We start from the raw sequence: 19,438 nt of genomic DNA on the forward strand, positions 1-19,438 counted from the left end.
TCAGAGGTAATTATTTCACGAGGAAAAACGGGGTGGAAAGTATGGGAAATTTCTGTTTAAGTTGAGAAATATTATAAGAGGTCCGTGTGGTGATTCCTGGCGGTATTGGTTTAATGGGGCTGAATTTTTGTGGCTATTTTGGTGGTGAATTTTTTGTGGCTATAATTTTTGGTGGTGATCTGTGGTTTTACGAGCCAAAGAGGTGGGGATTGTGGTTCTTTTGGTGCTATGGTTCTTGGGGGGGGTGGCACTAGTGCATTGTGGTTTTATGGGGCCCTATGAAGGTGTTGTATTTTTATATTCACCAGTGGTTATATTTGGCGGTATATAATTGTTGAATTGTGGTTTTCTGTGGTTTATATCCCGACTAGGTGATTATTGCGGTTTTAAATACGTGTGGGAGTATCATGAATAAGTTACGTTTTCAAGGACAATTTTTGGGTACCTTGAGGTGACAATGAGGATGTCCTGAGGATAATTTTTGAGGAATATGGTTGTATAGTATCAGTAAAGAGTTTTGGGCCATTTGAAGGAATGATGATTTCTGAGGTTACGAGTCTGACTAGACAAGTCCATAGTGCGGTTTGAACACATGTTGTATACACAGGTGGCTTAATGCTGACAATGCTGTGATGAGACTGGTTGCTGATATTTTCTTTTGGAGTTGATTACTCGGAGGTTTGCACTGTTTTAAGGGATGTCGATGATGACATTCTATGGGGAAGAATTTAAGGGATCAATTCGGGTCGACAGGATATGTTGCAGCAGCAAATTCCGTAACGATACATACTGCGTTTTATATGGAAAAGCGCGGAATTTTTATTGATATATATCTATCTATATATATATATTAATTAATATAAATAGTATATATATATATATATATAATATTATATATGATATATATATATAGATATATATATATATATATATATATATATATTTCTCTCCTTATACATTTTGTAATGGGAAAAGTTGAATTATTATTTTTTTTTTCTCCTACAAGGGAAACTTGTAATCGGGGTTAAGCTTTACATATAGGATTTCAATTTTAGAAAGGAGGTAGAATTTATCTTGGTATATGTAAGACAGAAGGGATATTCGGCATAATGTATGATGGAGGTTAGCTGTATAAACATTACAGGGGTTTTGCTGTATAGACATTATGGGGGTTTTGATAGTATATTTGTCAGATATAGGATTAGTTATGAGGATTCAGTGGGTAAAGATCATATTTTATTTTAGTGAGGAATTTTTAATAATTGACTATAAGATTGGGTATATTAGATGATGACAGATTCGTGTGTTAAAGCAAGACTTTATTTGTTCTAAGATCATGTAGACTTTTCAAATACGGACACACGATGACTTTAGAGAATTCCCAACTCTTCACGTGAGGGTGACGACGGAAACAATTGGATCTACAACACCAGAGGTCGGATCTTCACACGGGCGACGTTGTTAAGGATCACCTTTGCAATGGACGAGGTGTCGTCAGGGGATCGTCTCAGGATACATTCTGTGACAAATCAGGAGTCTACAATCTTCTACGAGGCGGGTGCAAGACGCACATGCATGATAGTCACGAAAACTTTCAAGTTGACAACGAGGTGGCGGTTACGATTCCCCCATCGAAAGACTTCGAATCTACAGTTCAGCAACGGGGGTGTTAGAATACACCTACGGGGGTCGCAGACGCCTATTAATGGTGCATGCTGAGTTGTTTCGAGATGGTTCACGTGCTCAGCCGGGATCTACAATTATTCGACAAAGGTGTTCGTGAAACACTTACATGGGACCACGAGGCGGTTCAAGTTCCGCCTACACTGGAGACGGTTACGGTTCCACCACTAGAGGATAGCGATGGGGATGAATTCTTCTTCGACGAACGCTACACAGTTCCAGTTCACAGTTATAATAGCTATAATGATAGTTGAAATATGTGTTATAGGGGCTATCTTGCAAATATTATGAACTAGTATATACCAGTAGCCAATGTGGTGTGCGACAGGGGTGCACAAAAGACATAGGTGGCCAAGCCATCTTAAAGGCACGGTAGTGAGTTGCTAATCTTAACTCTTGCTGGTTAGAGACAAGCGCAAAACGCTGGATTCCTCGAAGATGCTGAAATGAAAAGCAGACAGGATAGCTTACCAATGCACTTTGTGGTCAATGACGCCTCAAAGATCACGAGCTTCAGGCATGAAGCATCCGTGCTTATTGTGTGCAAAACGGGATGTGTCTGTGTGTTCGTAGCGAACAGAAAATGACATTTATTCTGGGGGAATAAGTGCTAAGGGAGGACTCACTGATTGGTTTTGACAGTGTGGAACACGCTTGTAAGAGGTGTTGCAGGTCCATTGGGGAAGGTAACATAAGAGAGAACTTTGGAAAAGTTAACCTTTGAAGTAACAATTATTGTGTCTGGAGAAAGAGAAGTGGGGTGCGGTACTCATTCTTTTTGACTAACTTTAAGGGTTAAAGCGGTGTCATAATTGTGGTCTCTTTATTTCAGATGGATTCGAAGTCACCATATAGAAAAATGGATTTCTCTAGACTTGAATTGACTTATTGAACGGTTATGATTACTCGAACAGATTGAGATAAGAGGGGGTACTTACTTAAATATGATAGTTTAACGCTTCTTTTGGGTCAGAGTTAATTCATTTTATCCCATTTTAATGTTAGCTAGCTTTGGGAAATAAAAAGTATATTTTTTGTAACTACAGGAGTTTATTTTTTGCCTAGTCTGTTCTTTCAGCCAACTCCTAAGAGAGATATGCAACGGAACGAGGGTAGGCTAAGTTACCTGTTAGTTGTTTTGTTCATTTTGTTTAAACGAGTGTCATTTGACCTTAAAAATCCTTAGTATATATATATATATATTATACATAATATATATATATATATATTATAATATATATATATATATATCATATCTTATCAGATATATCTATATATATCTATTATATTATATAATATAGGTCTATATACAATATGATGAGGCCACTAGTGATACAATCATTAGAACTCAAGTAATGACTGTAAATAATATTAGGAGTCATGTTGAAACAACTTTAGTTCTGAAAATTATGAAATGTTAACTAAATCTGTAATAAGACAGGAGTTTCCACAAGAGTTGAATGAATGAAAGAGAATTGCTCAAGCCGATTTGCAGTGCTGAGCAGCGTAATCACATAATTACCACCAATTTTTTACCTTCACAAAACCACACAAACCAAAGAATGGGATCCTCATTTATTCACCATTTTTACCATATCTTCAGAGCTTTAAACCCATCTGAAAATAAGTCGAAAATGATCTTATGGAAATATTTGCTTAGTAACAAGAATTTTATATACTTTCATTCAGGTCTGACTTTCGAACTGGCAGACTCTCAAGGGACCTCCTGGAGACGAGATGTTGACCTCCTCGACCTGGGACCTAAGTAAGTATAGGTGCTTTATACCTTTAAATATATTTATGAGACTTGACTGCAGGAGTGATAGGGTTAAGGTATATCAATAAGTTTATTCATTACTGCTGCAGCTCTATGCCATATTCATAGCTTATAAAAAATTCTTCGGAATTATAGCTGTTACAACTATTGCACAGCTTTTGTTTAAAAATATTAATTATATGTGTTATGTGTGAACTCTTATTCTCATTTTCTGTTTGCTTCGTAGTTTCTTACTTTAAAATTGTCAGAGTAAAACTTGCTTTTAAAATCTGGTCTCTGTTGAAGTAGTACTTATATTAATAAAATTCAAAGCGAACATAAAAAAAATTAACACTTAATTAGATGAAACTATCATTATCCATCTTGGTAGTGACTAAAAAGAACCGAGCATATATACCTTCCTTAAACATATTCAACCTACACATTTTTTATGAATATTTGCTGGACGAAACTGGGCTACTGGAAGGGGCACTAGTTCGTGCTGGCATGTAGCACGCTTAATCTAACAACTGCAACATACTGAATTAAGTGTACCCGAAACTTTGCAAAAATCAACAGATGGATGTTATGAGGTCGCTCAGACAAAATGGTTTCTTCATCGCTATCTCATAAACATAGTGCCGTCCCTTCCCCATTTTTTATGCGAAATGGAAATCCAGGTAAAACAGTCACATGAAAAAAAAGTCACAGTAACCTTTCATAAGTGACTCTTCAAGGGTTTTAACTCTTTGTATCCACTTTTGCGGCGTGTTTAGTACAAGCAAGTTGGTGATTGCCGTATAACATAAACAAAAGACTGTAAATATCATAAAGATAATGACACCCAAGAAATATTGTGATTTTTTCACTGTGACTTCATTATCGGCCACCATAAATTAATTTGAATTTTTTTCCCCTAGCCAAATTGTGATTTTTTTCTATTACTTTATTTACGGCCACTGCAAAATGGTGATTGAATTTCCAACTTATATTAGTTCTTGGTGAAAGATTTTTCTCAAAAACAAACGTCTAACCTCTCTTTGAAAATAGCATATTCCTATAACACCACTGATAACCAGTGAAGCAAATTCCAATCATGATGCCTCCGAAAATATAGAAATCATAGTATCAACCATTAAACGCAGTCTTCCTTTGTGTTACTTGTTGACAGCCTATCCAGGTCCCACACCACTTCCTACTTATTGGTGGGTTATCCAGGTCCCACACCACTTCCTACTTATTGGTGGGTTATCCAGGTCCCACACCAGTTCCTACTTATTGGTGGGTTATCCAGGTCCCACACCACTTCCTACTTATTGGTGGGTTATCCAGGTCCCACACCACTTCCTACTTGTTGGTGGGTTATCCAGGTCCCACACCACTTCCTACTTATTGGTGGGTTATCCAGGTCCCACACCACTTCCTACTTATTGGGGGTGGGTATCCAGGTCCACATACGTTCTACTTATTGGTGGGTTATCAGGTCCCACACCACTCCTTACTATTGGTGGGTCTTCTAGGTCCCCACCACTTCCTAGTATTTGGTGGGTTTATCCAGGTCCCCCACCATTCCTACTTATTTGGGTGGGTTATCCAGGTCCCCCACCACTTCCTACTTATTGGTGGGTTATCCAGGTCCCCCACCACTTCCTACATATTGGGGGTTGTTATCCAGGTCCACACCACTTCCTACTTATTGGTGGGTTATCCAGGTCCCACACCACTTCCTACTTATTGGTGGGTTATCCAGGTCCCCCACCACTTCCTACTTATTGGTGGGTTATCCAGGTCCCCCACCACTCCTACTTATGGTGGGTATCCAGTCCCACACCACTTCCTACTTATTGGTGGGTTATCCAGGTCCCACACCACTTCCTACTTATTGGTGGGTTATCCAGGTCCCCCACCACTTCCTACTTATTGGTGGGTTATCCAGGTCCCACACCACTTCCTACTTATTGGTGGGTTATCCAGCCCGGTGGGCCCAACCCACTAGGATCATTACTTATTGGGTGGGTTTATCATGGTCCCACCCACCACCTTCCTACTTATTGGTGGGTTATATAGGCCTCCCACCCACCACTTCCATTAGTATTGGTGGGTTAATTCCAGGTCCCCCACCACTTCCTACTTATTGCCGGTGAGGTATGCAGGGTACAACCAATTACTTCCTACTTTACTTGGTTCCACCCCCACCACTTCCTAGGTAAGGTGGTTATCCAGGTCCCCCACCACCTTTCCTTACCTTATTCGGGGGTGGTTCCTTAATTCCAGGTCCCACACTACTTCCTACTTATTGGGGGTTTATCCAAGGTCCCACACCAACCTCCACCTAATTGGTTGGGTTACAGGTACTCCTCCACCACCCCTTCCTACGGTTATGGTGGGTTATCCAGGTCCCCCACCACCTTTCCTATTATTGGTGGGTTATCCAGGTCCCCCCACCACCTTCCCTTACCTTAATTGGTGGGTTATCCAGGTCCCACCCCACCATTCCTACATTATTGGTGGGTTGGTCCAGGGTTCCCACAACCACTTCCCTACTTTATGGGTGGGTTATCCAGGTACCCACCACTTCCTACTTATTGGTGGGTTATACCGGTCCCCCACCACTGCCTATATTGGTGGGCTATCCAGGTCCCAAACCACTTCCTACTATTGGTGGGTATCAGTCCCACACCACTTCCTACTTATTAGGTGGGTTATCCAGGTCCCACACCACTTCCTACTGATTGGTGGGTTATCCAGGTCCCACACCACTTCCTACTTATTGGTGGGTTATCCAGGTCCCACACCACTTCCTACTTATTGGTGGGTTATCCAGGTCCCACACCACTTCCTACCTGTTGATGGTTATCAGGTTCACATTTCCTACTTATTGGAGAGTTATCCAGGTCCCACGCCACTTCCTACTTATTGGTGGGTTATCCAGGTCCCACACCACTTTCTACCTGTTGATAGGTTATCCAGGTCTCACACCACTTCCTACTTGTTGATGGGTTATCCAGGTCCCACACCACTTCCTACTTATTGGTGGGTTATCCAGGTTCCCACCACTTCCTACTTATTGGTGGGTTATCCAGGTCCCACACCACTTCCTACCTGTTGATGGGTTATCCAGGTCTCACACCACTTCCTACTTGTTGATGGGTTATCCAGGTCCCACACCACTTCCTACTTATTGGTGGGTTATCCAGGTCCCACACCACTTCCTACTTATTGGTGGGTTATCCAGGTCCCACACCACTTCCTACTTATTGGTGGGTTATCCAGGTCCCACACCACTTCCTACTTATTGGTGGGTTATCCAGGTCCCCCACCACTTCCTACTTATTGGTGGGTTATCCAAGTCCCACACCACTTCCTACTTATTGGTGGGTTATCCAGGTCCCACACCACTTCCTACTTATTGGTGGGTTATCCAAGTCCCACACCACTTCCTACTTATTGGTGGTTATCCATGGTCCCACACCACTTCCATTTATTGGTGGGTTATTCCAAGGTCCCACCCAACTTGGGCTATTATTGGTGGGTTATCCAGGTCCCACACCACTTCCTACTTGTTGATAGGTTATCCAGGTCCCACACCACTTCCTACTTGTTGATGGGTTATCCAGGTCCCACACCACTTCCTACTTATTGGTGGGTTATCCAGGTCCCAAACCACTTCCTACTTATTGGTGGGTTATCCAGGTACCACACCACTTCCTACTTATTGATAGGTTATCCAGGTCTCACACCACTTCCTACTTGTTGATGGGTTATCCAGGTCCCAAACCACTTCCTACTTATTGGTGGGTTATCCAGGTCCCACACCACTTCCTACTTATTGGTGGTTTATCCAGGTCCCACACCACTTCCTACTTATTGGTGGTTTATCCAGGTCCCACACCACTTCCTAGTTATTGGTGGTTTATCCAGGTCCACCACCTTCTTACCTATTATTGGTGGTTTATCAGGTCCCACACCACTTCCCTCCTACTTGTTGAATGGGTTCTCCAAATCCCACACCACTTTTCCTTACCCTATTGGTGGGTACCAGGTCCACGGACCACCCTCCCTACTTGTGGATGGGTTATTACAGGTACCCACCCAACACCTTTCCATACTATTGGTGTTTATCCAAGGGTCCCACACCAACTTCCTACTTATTTGGTCCAGGTCCCACACCACTTCTACTTATTGGTGGTTCTCCAGTCCCCACACACTTCCTACTTATTGGTGGTTTATCCAGGTCCCACACCACTTCCTACTTATTGGTGGTTTATCCAGGTCCCACACCACTTCCTACTTATTGGTGGTTTATCCAGGTCCCACACCACTTCCTACTTATTGGGGTTTTTTTGGGGTTTACCATGTCACACACCCACCCCACTTTACTTATTGGTGGGTTATCCAGGTCCCACATTTCTACTTTATTGGGTTGGGTTATTCCAGGTCCCACACCCTTCCTACTTTTGATGGTTATCCAGGTACCACACCCACCTTCCTACTTATTGGTGGGTTATCCAAAGTCCCACCCCGGCCACCCTTCCTGCTTATTACTGGGTTATCCAGGTCCCGCACCACTTCCTACTTGTTGATGGGTTAACGAGGTCCCCCACCACTTCCTACTTATTGGTGGGTTATCCAAGTCCCACGCCACTTCCTGCTTATTACTGGGTTATCCAGGTCCCGCACCACTTCCTACCTGTTGGTGGGTTAACCAGGTTCCACACGACTTCCTACCTGTTGGTGGGTTACCCAGGTCCCCCACCACTTCCTACCTTATTGAGGGTTATTCCAGGTTCCGTCCCACCACTTCCTACTGTGGTGGGTTAACCAGGTTCCACACCACTTCCTACTGTTGGTGGGATTACCCAGGTTCCCCCACACTTCCTACTTATTGGAGGGTACCAGGTCCCCCACCACTTCCTACTTGTTGATTGATACCCAGGTCCCATGAGGTTTTATCCAGGTCCGCACCACTTCCTAACTTGTTGATGGGTTAACAAGGTTCCGACCCACTTCCTTACTGTTGGTTGGGTTACCAGGTTACCACACATGGTCCGCAAAAAACCACTTCCTACTTGTTGATGGGTTAACCAGGTTCCGCACCACTTCCTACCTGTTGGTGGGTTAACCAGGTTCCACAACCACTCCTAACCGTTGTGTTACCAGGCCATTCCATTGAGGGTTATCAGGCCGCACCATTCCTACTTGTTGTGGGTTAACCAGGTTCCCACCACTTCCTACTTATTGGAGGGTTACAGGTTCCACCACACTCCTTCCACCTGTTGGTGGGTTAACCAGGTTACACACGACTTCCTTACCTGTCTGGTGGGTTACCCAGGTCCCCCACCACTTCCTACTTATTGGAGGGTTATCCAGGTTCCGCACCACTTCCTACCTGTTGGTGGGTTAACCAGGTTCCACACCACTTCCTACCTGTTGGTGGGTTACAGGTTTCCCATTGATTGGGTTATCCAGGGTCCTGCACCACTTCTACCGTTGATGTTAAACCAGGTTCCCATTGACTGGGTTTATTCCAGGGTCCTTGACACCACTTCCTACTTGTTGATGGGTTAACCAGGTTCCGCACCACTTCCTACCTGTTGGTGGGTTAACCAGGTTCCACACCACTTCCTACCTGTTGGTGGGTTACCCAGGTCCCCATTGCCTGGTTATTCCAGGTTCCATTCCGCAACCACTTCCTACCTTGTGGGTGGGTTTAACCAGGTTCCACACCACTTCCTACCTTGTTGGTGGGTTATTCCAGGTCCTCCACCATTTCCAAACTGTTGGTGGGGTTAAACCCAGGTCCCACCACCACCTTCCTACCCTTGTGATGGGTTTAAAAAAAAAAAAAAAAAAAAAAAAAAAAAAAAACATCCAGGTCCATGACCTTATTATTATTCAGGTCCCGCACCACTCATACCCTTGTTGTGGGTAACCAGGTTCCGCACCACTTCCTACTTGTTGGGGTTTGTTAACCAGGTCCCACACCACTTCTACCTGTTGGAGGGTTTAAACAGGTTCCCATTGATTGGGTCTATTGGAGTTTGCCACACACCTTTCCCTACCTGTTGGTGGGTTAAACGGTTCCCACATTCCTACGGATTGGGAAGGGTTTATCCAGGGTTCCGCACCAACTTCCTAACTGTTGTGGGTTAACCAGGTTCCACACCACTTCCTACCTGTTGATGGGTTACCCAGGTCCCATTGATGGGTTATGCAGGTTCCGCACCACTTCCTACCTGTTGGTGGGTTAACCAGGTTCCACACCACTTCCTACTTATTGGAGGGTTATCCAGGTTCCGCACCACTTCCTACCTGTTGGTGGGTTAACCAGGTTCCACACCACTTCCTACTTATTTTGGCCAGGGTTTATCAGGTTCCCGCACCACTTCCACCCTGTTGGTGGGTTTAACCCGGGTTCCACACCCACTTCCTACTTATTGGAGGGTTTATCCGGGTCCGCACCATTTTCCTACCGTTGGTGGGTTCCACCAGGTTCCACACCAACTTGTTCCCATACCAGTGTTTGGTGGGGGGGGGTTACCAGTTCCAATTGATTGGGTTATCCAGGGTCCCCGCACCACTTCCTACCTGTTGGATGGGTTAACCAGGTTCCTTACCACTTCCTACCTGTTGGTGGGTTACCCAGGTCCCATTGATGGGTTATCCAGGTCCCGCACCACTTCCTACTTGTTGATGGGTTAACCAGGTTCCGCACCACTTCCTACTTATTGGTGGGTTATCCAGGTCCCATTCCACTTCCTACTTGTTGATGGGTTATCCAGGTCTCACACCATTTCCTAATTATCATTGTCTTATCAGATCCTGCACGACTTCCTACTTATTGACAGCTTACCCAGGTCCTGCATGACTTCCTCCTTGTTGACGGCTTACCAGGTCCCATATCACTTCCTACTTGTTGATGGCTTATCAGGTCCTGCACCACGTCCTACTTGTTGACACTTCCTACTTGTTTATGGCTTATCCAGGTCCCACACCACTTCCTTCTTGTTGACGGCTTATCCAGGTTCCACACCACTTCCTACTTGTTAGTGGCTTATCTAGGTCCCACACCACTTTCGACTTGTTGATGGCTTATCCAGGTCCTGCACCACTTCCCACTTGTTGATGGCTTATTTAAGTCCTGCACTATAACGCTTGCAGTACCCCCACTATCAAATTAAGTTTATTCATGACCACTTATTGCAGCAGAGCAATTTATGTTGTTTACAAGACACTGCGACACCTTCACTGGTTGGATCATCCATCCATAAATTAAAATCACCACAGATAAGAACACTCACTGCACATATATCCGTCCTGTCACACAGTAAGGCAAACTCATCCTCCTTTGGAACATGAAGGAAACTATGTTTATGCAATCCTACAATGAATCTGCATAATTTTCTGCTCACATTTCAAACAGAACCACTGCTAAATGGTTAATTCCTTATGAGGAAAATGTTTTGCCATTTGGAAGTATAACATCTGACTGCTACCAATTTTTTTATATAAGAAAAAGTACTTAGGGGCTACTTTGTCAAAATGTTATTAGTATTTGTTATTCCTTAAACACTGAGAGACCTATTTCCAGTCATGGGAATCTATAGCACAAACTACAAATAAGTGGCACATTTCTCACGAATGCCTTGCTTGCCAATCTTTGATTGTTTTAAATGGTTTCTATCTGGCCCAAGAAGATTTATCCTAGTGTTAAGACCAAGGGTTTGTTCCACATATGAACAATTATAAATGTAAACAGGTCAGACGTCAAGGCAGTGGTGAACAGCGTCTTATCAAAAGAGGCCTGTGCTGCAGGGCAAAGGAACCGTGTGGAGCGACTTGTAGGTCGCCTGGTCCATGCGCTGCAGGTCTCCACTGGGCACACTTACGTCAGTCACAGGAAAATCCGGGCCCACAGCCTCCCGCTCACCAATGTCGCGCTAAACAAAGATGCAACGTTGTAAGTTTTTAATCAATGTCATATGGAATAATGTAGATAATAATGTAAATCATAACTACAGAAACTTAAAGTATTTTATCTCCTCTTATGGTAGGTGTGCCACTGGGGGATATGATCGACAGTGTCGACTTTGGCGTACAAGTGATGGACGTAATGTGGCCAAACTGGAGGGACACGAGGACGTTGTCTTTGATGTGACGTTTATTGGTAAGCAAGAGTAAGTACTAACAGATATTATACATACATAATATACATATATATACATATGTATATATATATATATATATATATCTATATATATAGATATATATATATAATATATAATATTATGTATGTATTCGCGGAAGATGCGTACCAGACCCCCCCCCCGATGAATAGTTAGAACCCGCGAATGTTTGGAACCCCTATAAAAACGCTAAAAACAGCCTTTTTTGTTAGTTAAAACTCAAGAAAAACCCACTAAAAATGTTCATACTTGGATTTTTTAATAGTTTTATCACAAAAAGTGCATTTTATGATGAAATTGATAAAAAAAAAACCAGGAATTTGTGGATATTTCTCATAGGAAAATACTGCGAATGGGCAAATTTTCCGCGAATAATGCGGGGAAACGTTCCCGAGAGAAATCAGTGAATGTGTGAGTCCGTGAATCTGGAGAACGCGAATACGGGGGGTCCACTGTTATATATATAATTATATAGTATAACACACATATACTATATATATATATACTTCCCCCTTTCTTACAGTAGCTAATCTAGGTTGTCATATGTTTTTATATTTTTTTTTCTACAAACTCTAACATCACTTGGGCTTGTTTGTCATTAGGAATAAGATTTTCAAAAGCTACTGTGAATATCCTGGGTTTAAGTTAGTGAATGTTGTTCATAAAGTTTGGAGTTTAATATCACGACTTCTGGCATGGTGGAACCGTTGCTGATTTATAGAGAGCTACTTACGCGATTCATTAAACCTTCAATCATCAATCAAGATCTTTGGTCATATTATATCACATGGGTCTCCAGTTGTTACCTAAAAAAATGGAAAATATGTTCTTGACCTTTTCTTTGCATTCGTCACAGAAAGAAAATGTCCATGCATAATAAAGAAAATGAATGTAGATATTTAACATAATGAGACATAAACAAGAAAACTAATAGTATGACATGTCTTTAAGAAGTAACAATTTCTTTCTGCATAACTTCCACCATCAGTGAACTGGTGGCGACTTGCAGCTTTGACGGCACCCTTCGTGCTTGGACCACAGAGAATGGGAGTTGTGAACTAGTCATGGTAGGTCACGAAGGCCCTGTAGCTACCATATCCCCTCTCCCAACTTCTAAGCAGTTCCTCTTTACTGGTGGCATGGACACCACAGCCAAGATATGGGATTTGCATATGGGTAAGTTCATGTATGTCTCTTAGTTAAGATCATACAATCATTTTTACTGTAAGCATCCTATGACCTTCCCAACCTAACCAGTCACCTCTTTCAAAAACTCACTATTAATCAACACAAAGAAGTGATTGAAAATCTAATTATGAACATGTAAGAGAGAGAGAGAGAGAGAGAGAGAGAGAGAGAGAGAGAGGAGGGGGGGGGGGGGGAGTAGAGAGAGAGAGAGAGAGAGAGAGAGCCTGTCTTGTGGCTTTCCAATGTCATTCAAATATAATTTGTACTTCAGTGCAAAACTAAACATAAGATCAGTACATTTAAATGCATGTCATAAAACACCAATTTCTGCAAAAAAAACATCAATAAAGAAAACAAACTTCACATGAATGCCTGAGCAATACAGGATTAATTTGTATACAAACATTTCGTTTTCTGTCCCAATTACTCTTACCTAATCTTATGAAACCACTAAATCTGCAATCCAGAAAAATGGTCATTCACATTTTACAATTCAATTGGTCTTTTCAGTAAACAATGCTAAACTTTTTACTTACCTATAAATGATAAATTCTATGGAATAATATAAGCAATGTAGAAAACTTTCATGATTTTAGGAGAATGTATTACTTCCCTATCTGGACATCACGGAGCTGTCATAAAAGTGGGAGGAGATCGTGCGGGCCAGTTTCTTTATACGGCATCCTTTGATGGGACAGTAAGATTATGGGATGTTCGAACTTATGAGTAAGTCGCTAATTTTCTTATGTTTTATCTTTAACCTAGAATATATGCATACATACACGCAAACACACTCGCACACACACACACTCACACATACATAATAAGCTGAAATTAATTCCTTGGAAACCGGGATATTTCATTTCATACATCTAATTTCTATCTGCTGAACTGAATGAAGGATGAGTCCTTTATGCCAAATAAATCAATGCTGTAAAATGAAAAGATAACATCGAAGATGTCAAAGCTGCGTCCTTTGCCTAATAATATTCAACAATGACACTGCTTCCTTTATATATCCTATGTCATTCACCTATATCAAAAGTAATTCCTTATTTAATGATGCTCAGACCCCTTGAAATGTATTGTTTCCATTACATATCCTATGTCATTGAACTACATATATTGAAAGTAATTCGTTATTTAATACTATTAAGACTCCTTGCAATACTTCTCATACAGCAATTTCTTGGCCTCTTCATTCTTCTCACCAAAATCAAAATATCTGCTGATATGTACATCCCTTTCACTCATCTTATTTTCCCCTGAAACACTGCACTAGCGAGGTATGGATACCTTCCTAGTTAGTTAACCGATATGTGTAAAACTGCATCAATAAAACATTTTAACTGTGGGTAAATTTAGTCATTTGTTTACCTCTAGGTCTATAAATGTTCTTGATGGCCATGAAGGAGAACTCAATGGTGCTGCACTGAGTTGGCGTGGTAACTACTTAGCTTCTTGGGCTACAGATGCCTCTGCGTTAATCTGGGACATACGACAAACGGACCAACCAATTTTTACTCTAAGACATGATGCTGAGGTAAACTGAAGTATTCAAATGCTAAAGCTATATAATTTGCATTTAAATAAAAAAAAAGTTCATAATTAATCGGTTTCCCCTTTAATAATTCTTCCATACTAAGTATTCCAGAAATGCTGCAAAAAAATGCAGAAAATAAAAAAAAATTGTAATGACCATATCTTTAAGTGTGCACAGTACATAAAACATAATGAGACTGTCTACAGTAGCTCAAGACTGCACAGTTACAAAAGTGAAGGCAGCTAGCTTCCACAATCTTTCACAATTTGAAAATGCATTTACTCATGTCTTCTAATTCCAGGTGGTGTCTGGGTCTTGGGACAGGTGTGGTCAGAGGCTAGTCACTGGTAGTGTTGACAGAAGAGCTCATGTTGTCAATCTGGAATCCTTAGCTCATACTCACTCATTTGAGGAACACTTTGGTGAAGTATCTAAGGTAAATGTTCTTAATTAATAGCACTTTCCAAAGTCTAAAATTTACCTCGGATGAGGTAACAAAGTAATTATCTATTTAAGGCCATTTCACAAGCCCCAAACGCATCCTAGAACCTTACTGGGTCTCAAAAAGACATAAAAAGAATACCAAAACAAGCAGCTAGATGGTTATTATAAAAAAGGAATAAAAAATACTCACTAGATGTGTAACACATATTGAAGAATTTAACATAAATGTTGGTATCCATCAAGGATCAGCAAGTTACTATACCATAAACTACAAAAAATGCAGATATGTGCTGCTTTACGCAGATGGCCTGGTCTTAACAGCAGAATTGGAGGTAGAGTCAAAAAATGTTCCAAGATCGAAAATGGAATTGAGAAGGTAGGATTAAGAGTTAGTGAGAGCCAAACAAAGCTTTGGGGCATGGTTAGGAAGCAAGAATAAAAAACTCATTATTGAAAACACCTATGTAGATACTGTGGGAGAAATGTTTGGGCGAAATCAATTTAATACTACTACCTAGGTATGAAATAAGCTAGCTGTGTCACAAGAGGTCTAATCTTTGGGGACACTGGACGGTGAAGCAGATATCAGAATTACAGTAAAAGAGAGAGAAACAATGCATGGTGCAGTTCGCAAACAACCAGGACAGAATGAATCAGGTATACATCCATGATCATCATCCCAGTTATAGTCCCATTAAAAGTGCAGTGACACCTCTATACGTACCATGAATATTCCAGCTGATGCACATGTCTGGTTTGCAAATTCCTGAGATGTGTAGTACCAGCCCCGGCTTTTTTGCCATGCCCCTAGTTTAGGTTAGTTCAAAACCCTGTCCCATTGGTAATTTGGGTGTGGGGAAACAATGAGATTATTTTCAAGAAGATTCTAATGTTAGTTTGTTAGATCTGGCACCCTGCTTTTTCAGGAAAGGTTCAGTACTCGGTTACAGTTTGGGAATATGTGTCCAGGTTAAGGTGACAAACCTGTAGGAGGCAGACAGGACACATGGGCATGAGCAGGCGCTCATGAACCAGAGAAGGAAGAGGACTAGACAGAGGGGATAGACTTTTAAGCAATCTCAACACTTCATTAAAACCCTCTCTTAATCTCTAAGAAACCTCTATGAAGAGTGGGATGCATGAATACACTTAGTACTGATGTCATGTGACTGTGAAAAATGGGGAAGCCTCTGTAGAGACTGGCCAACAAGGAAAGAACTAATCTACACTCCATGTAGACTGGCCAACAAGGAAGGAACTAATCTACACCCTCCTTAGAGGTCTCGCTTGAGTTTTTTTTTCACATACTTCGTGACTGACCAACAGTTCCTCATGACAATTTGGCCAAAAGAAGAGAACGAAGACTGGAGTCTCATCTATTGCTGGGAACGTTCATGGGAAATCCTGAAGACTAACCAAGAGGTGAGGATGCAAACCCAGTCCTATTTTGAATTGTCCAAAGACTGCATGTGCAAGGACAGTGCATAAGCATATGCAGTATCTGAGCTCAAGTTTAGACACTGGGTGTGTACAAGCATACTGTGCACGAGCGCAGACAGTGCACCAGCAGCAAAATGCACATGTAAGGCACAAGCAAATACACTGCATCATTTAACACAAATGGTTATAAAGATGGTTATCCTTTCATTAGGACTCAAGACCCTGAGCAAAAAGACCTCAAAGAATCCTGAGGTGCAGTCATTGTCAGTGAAGCAGAAAGAGTACAGTATTCTTCATGGACACTGATGAACTAATTAAATTAATCATCATATCACAATAAGACTAAAGAACCAAAACAAATAGTTAAGAATTTGTCTGGCTTGATCTTTAGTCCCTTTAAAGTACTTCATTAAGTTAATAAACATTACGACTTATATATGCATAACCAGGTGCTGAATTTTCAATATATGTACGATATAAACATGCACGCATGTACACATTCATTTTCAGTCACTAGCACATTCTCTTAAATCTTTCATCATTACAGGTAGCATTCAATGCAGCAGGCACACGAGTGATTACTGCAGGCGAGGATGGTTACTTAAGGATATGGGATGCTGAAGATGGGCACTTAATCCAGGTACAGTGCTTAAAGCCATAGTAAAAAGTTGAACTATTAAAAAAAAAGAATTGCATAATAATCCTTTCTACTTAACCATTTTACTGGCATTGTTTTGAAGGCTGAAATGTTCTGCTTACCTCCTTTACTCGATCAAATTGTGGTGTAATGTGTCACTACTTAGGAGAGCAAATTTATCAGGTCTTCTTGTATCATAAGATTCTGACTAGAAGGCCATCCTTTGAATTGTGTAAATTCTCCTAGCAGTAAGAATATTTATCTTTCATAGGTTGTCTGTGAGGCAGAAAAAATTAAGTTTTGCAGAATTCTTATATCCAAAAGGAAAATGAAAACTGCATAGTGCATACCTATCTATAACTTTCCTTTGATATTAGAAACTTTCACTAATTCAAATTTTTCCTTCTTACAGAGTGAACAGGGGCATGAGCTGGAAGTGTTTTCTATGGTAGTGAGTTATTCTGGGGATGTCATTGTCACTGGGAGTCGAGACAATAACTGTGTCATTTGGAAATATGACTTACCTGAAGAAGACTAGCTGGAACAAAATATCCTGAGAAACTAATAACTTGTATGGTTATTCATTATCTGTTTAAAATAGATATGTCAAAGAAGTCTAAAACATACCTTTTCATTAGATTCATTGTAATAAAAGTTTGAAAAGTTTCATCACTGAAATTCTTACCAGTAACTTTCTAAGTTCATTACCCAGTAACGCAATATAGATCGTATCTTACAATGAAAACAATTACCTATTCACTAGGTAACAATTATTCTACAAGAAGGCTACAATACTCTAATGTATACAATGCTACGATGTTTATTTACACCTATCAAGTAAAAACGTCTTAACCTACAAGCAAACAATACAAAAATCACAATTTTTTAAAAGTAAATTGTATTTTTCCTAACTATACAAACCTGAGGTCCTGTACATTAGGAATTACTTTACGGCGAAGCTGGAACATGGCTGTTAAAACTCTTGAACAAGGTGGTTAGGCAGTAACTATCGTCTAGTAGGCGGGGAGACCTGTCTGCCCAGATGTAAACACTCAACTTTGCCTTTCGGCCAAGATTTCAGATTGAGGAGTGGCATGAGGTGGGCATTAATGTAAAGGACCTCAGGTTTGTATAGTTAAGAAACAAAATTTACTTTTAAAAAATTGATTTGTTCCTACGCAATTTACAAGCCTTCGGTCTACCGTCCCCACCAGAGTGGTGAACGAAACGAGAGAACAGAAACTGAGCTGCGGAAACTTAGTATAATAACTCCGGTGGTGAGTGTGATGGGGAGTCACACTACGTCGGAACCTTAAAGGTCCGGAGATATCTATAGAGTTTTTATATATATCTGGTAACCAGGAGTAATCCCTAAAGACCTTAGCCTACTCAGAGTCTCATAATCTCGTTGCCATAAGCAATGCCGGCGGAACTGGGCTGAAACGAGCGGAACAGAAGGTAAATCCTATACCTGAGCCTGAACGCATCGAGGGGGGAAGCACAACTCCCAGCCCGATCCCAACGGGGAGAAGAGACAATTGAGCGGCGGAGCAGTATAAATGCACAATCCGGTGCGCTGCCCGCTGGCTGGTGTGATGCTAGACCACTATCAAGCCGGCGGAGCTACTCACTCGGAGACATCAAGGTGATTACATATAATACCAGTAACCCTCCCTCTCCGACCCCTACCTCCCCCACTTGAACGAAAAAACTCTAGCGGCCGATCATCGGTACGGTTACTAGCACCGCGAGCTATAAGACAGCGTCAGGCTGAGACGAGCTGGGAAGTGGGGGGGGGGTCAGTCGTGATCGCTTGGCCACCATACCCAATCAGAGATAGACACCTACTGGAGGCTGTGTAGCCTACTACTACGGGGGTAGTAGAACCACTGGGCCCATGGCCAGTCGTGATTGGTACAGCGACCGATCGGTGATCACTCTCAAACAGAAGGTCATAGCCTACTGCTAAAGGGGGCAGGAGGCGGTACGCCAACTGTTATCCTAAAGGAGGCTAGGCCAAGGCGATATACATACCAGACCACCCAAAATAACAATATAATATACAACACAATAATGAGGTATCATGGAAGAGTTGCAAGAGGAACATAAGGTGTCAGGAGAATACCCAGCATGGATCTAGCCTAACCCTCCGAGATCACTATGGATCCGGTCAGGTAGGCCAAATAAACCTCCAAGGACGTCATGGTGTGGACGGTAACACTCAACCAAACCCTCCAAAATTGAAATTTCGACCTGGTCAGGTAGGGAGGGTAGGTCCAACCATATGACAAGAAAGAGACTCTCTAACCTTGATGTCCTCCCCGCAAGCACCGTAGCGCCGACGGGGGGAAAGGCCTAAGGGGTAAAGGTGTAGGGGGCACCTGGCCTACCTTCCAAAACCTAGTTTAGGCCTGGTCAGGTAAGCCAGGGGAGGAAAGCAACACTTCCAACCTCTCAGTGATATGAAAATCATAAATGCACATAAACAATATAATATACAATAAACAATATAATATACAATACAATAATGAGGTATCATGGGAGAGTTGCGAGAGGAGCAT

At 41.7% G+C, this 19,438-nt stretch overlaps 1 protein-coding gene across 1 annotated transcript; it reads left to right on the forward strand.

Moving 5' to 3' along the window:
• The first annotated feature begins 1,109 nt into the window (after positions 1-1,109).
• Positions 1,110-17,546, forward strand: LOC135208290 (dynein assembly factor with WD repeat domains 1-like). The gene is made up of 10 exons (XM_064240393.1): positions 1,110-1,122; positions 3,373-3,448; positions 11,199-11,399; positions 11,494-11,616; positions 12,614-12,801; positions 13,410-13,539; positions 14,197-14,356; positions 14,658-14,792; positions 16,788-16,880; positions 17,290-17,546. Exons 1-10 carry the CDS (start codon positions 1,110-1,112, stop codon positions 17,413-17,415), a joined length of 1,245 nt encoding a protein of 414 aa, XP_064096463.1. The 3' UTR covers positions 17,416-17,546.
• The last annotated feature ends 1,892 nt before the right edge of the window (positions 17,547-19,438 follow it).

Source organism: Macrobrachium nipponense, chromosome 35 (assembly GCF_015104395.2).
Source record: "Macrobrachium nipponense isolate FS-2020 chromosome 35, ASM1510439v2, whole genome shotgun sequence".
NCBI classification, from domain to species: domain Eukaryota; kingdom Metazoa; phylum Arthropoda; class Malacostraca; order Decapoda; family Palaemonidae; genus Macrobrachium; species Macrobrachium nipponense.

Coding starts and splice junctions, on each gene's coding strand:
- LOC135208290 (XM_064240393.1), top strand. Junction 11,617..12,613: donor ACGTTTATTGGTAAGCAAGA/GTAAGTACTAAC, acceptor TTCCACCATCAG/TGAACTGGTGGCGACTTGCA. Junction 13,540..14,196: donor TGGGATGTTCGAACTTATGA/GTAAGTCGCTAA, acceptor GTTTACCTCTAG/GTCTATAAATGTTCTTGATG.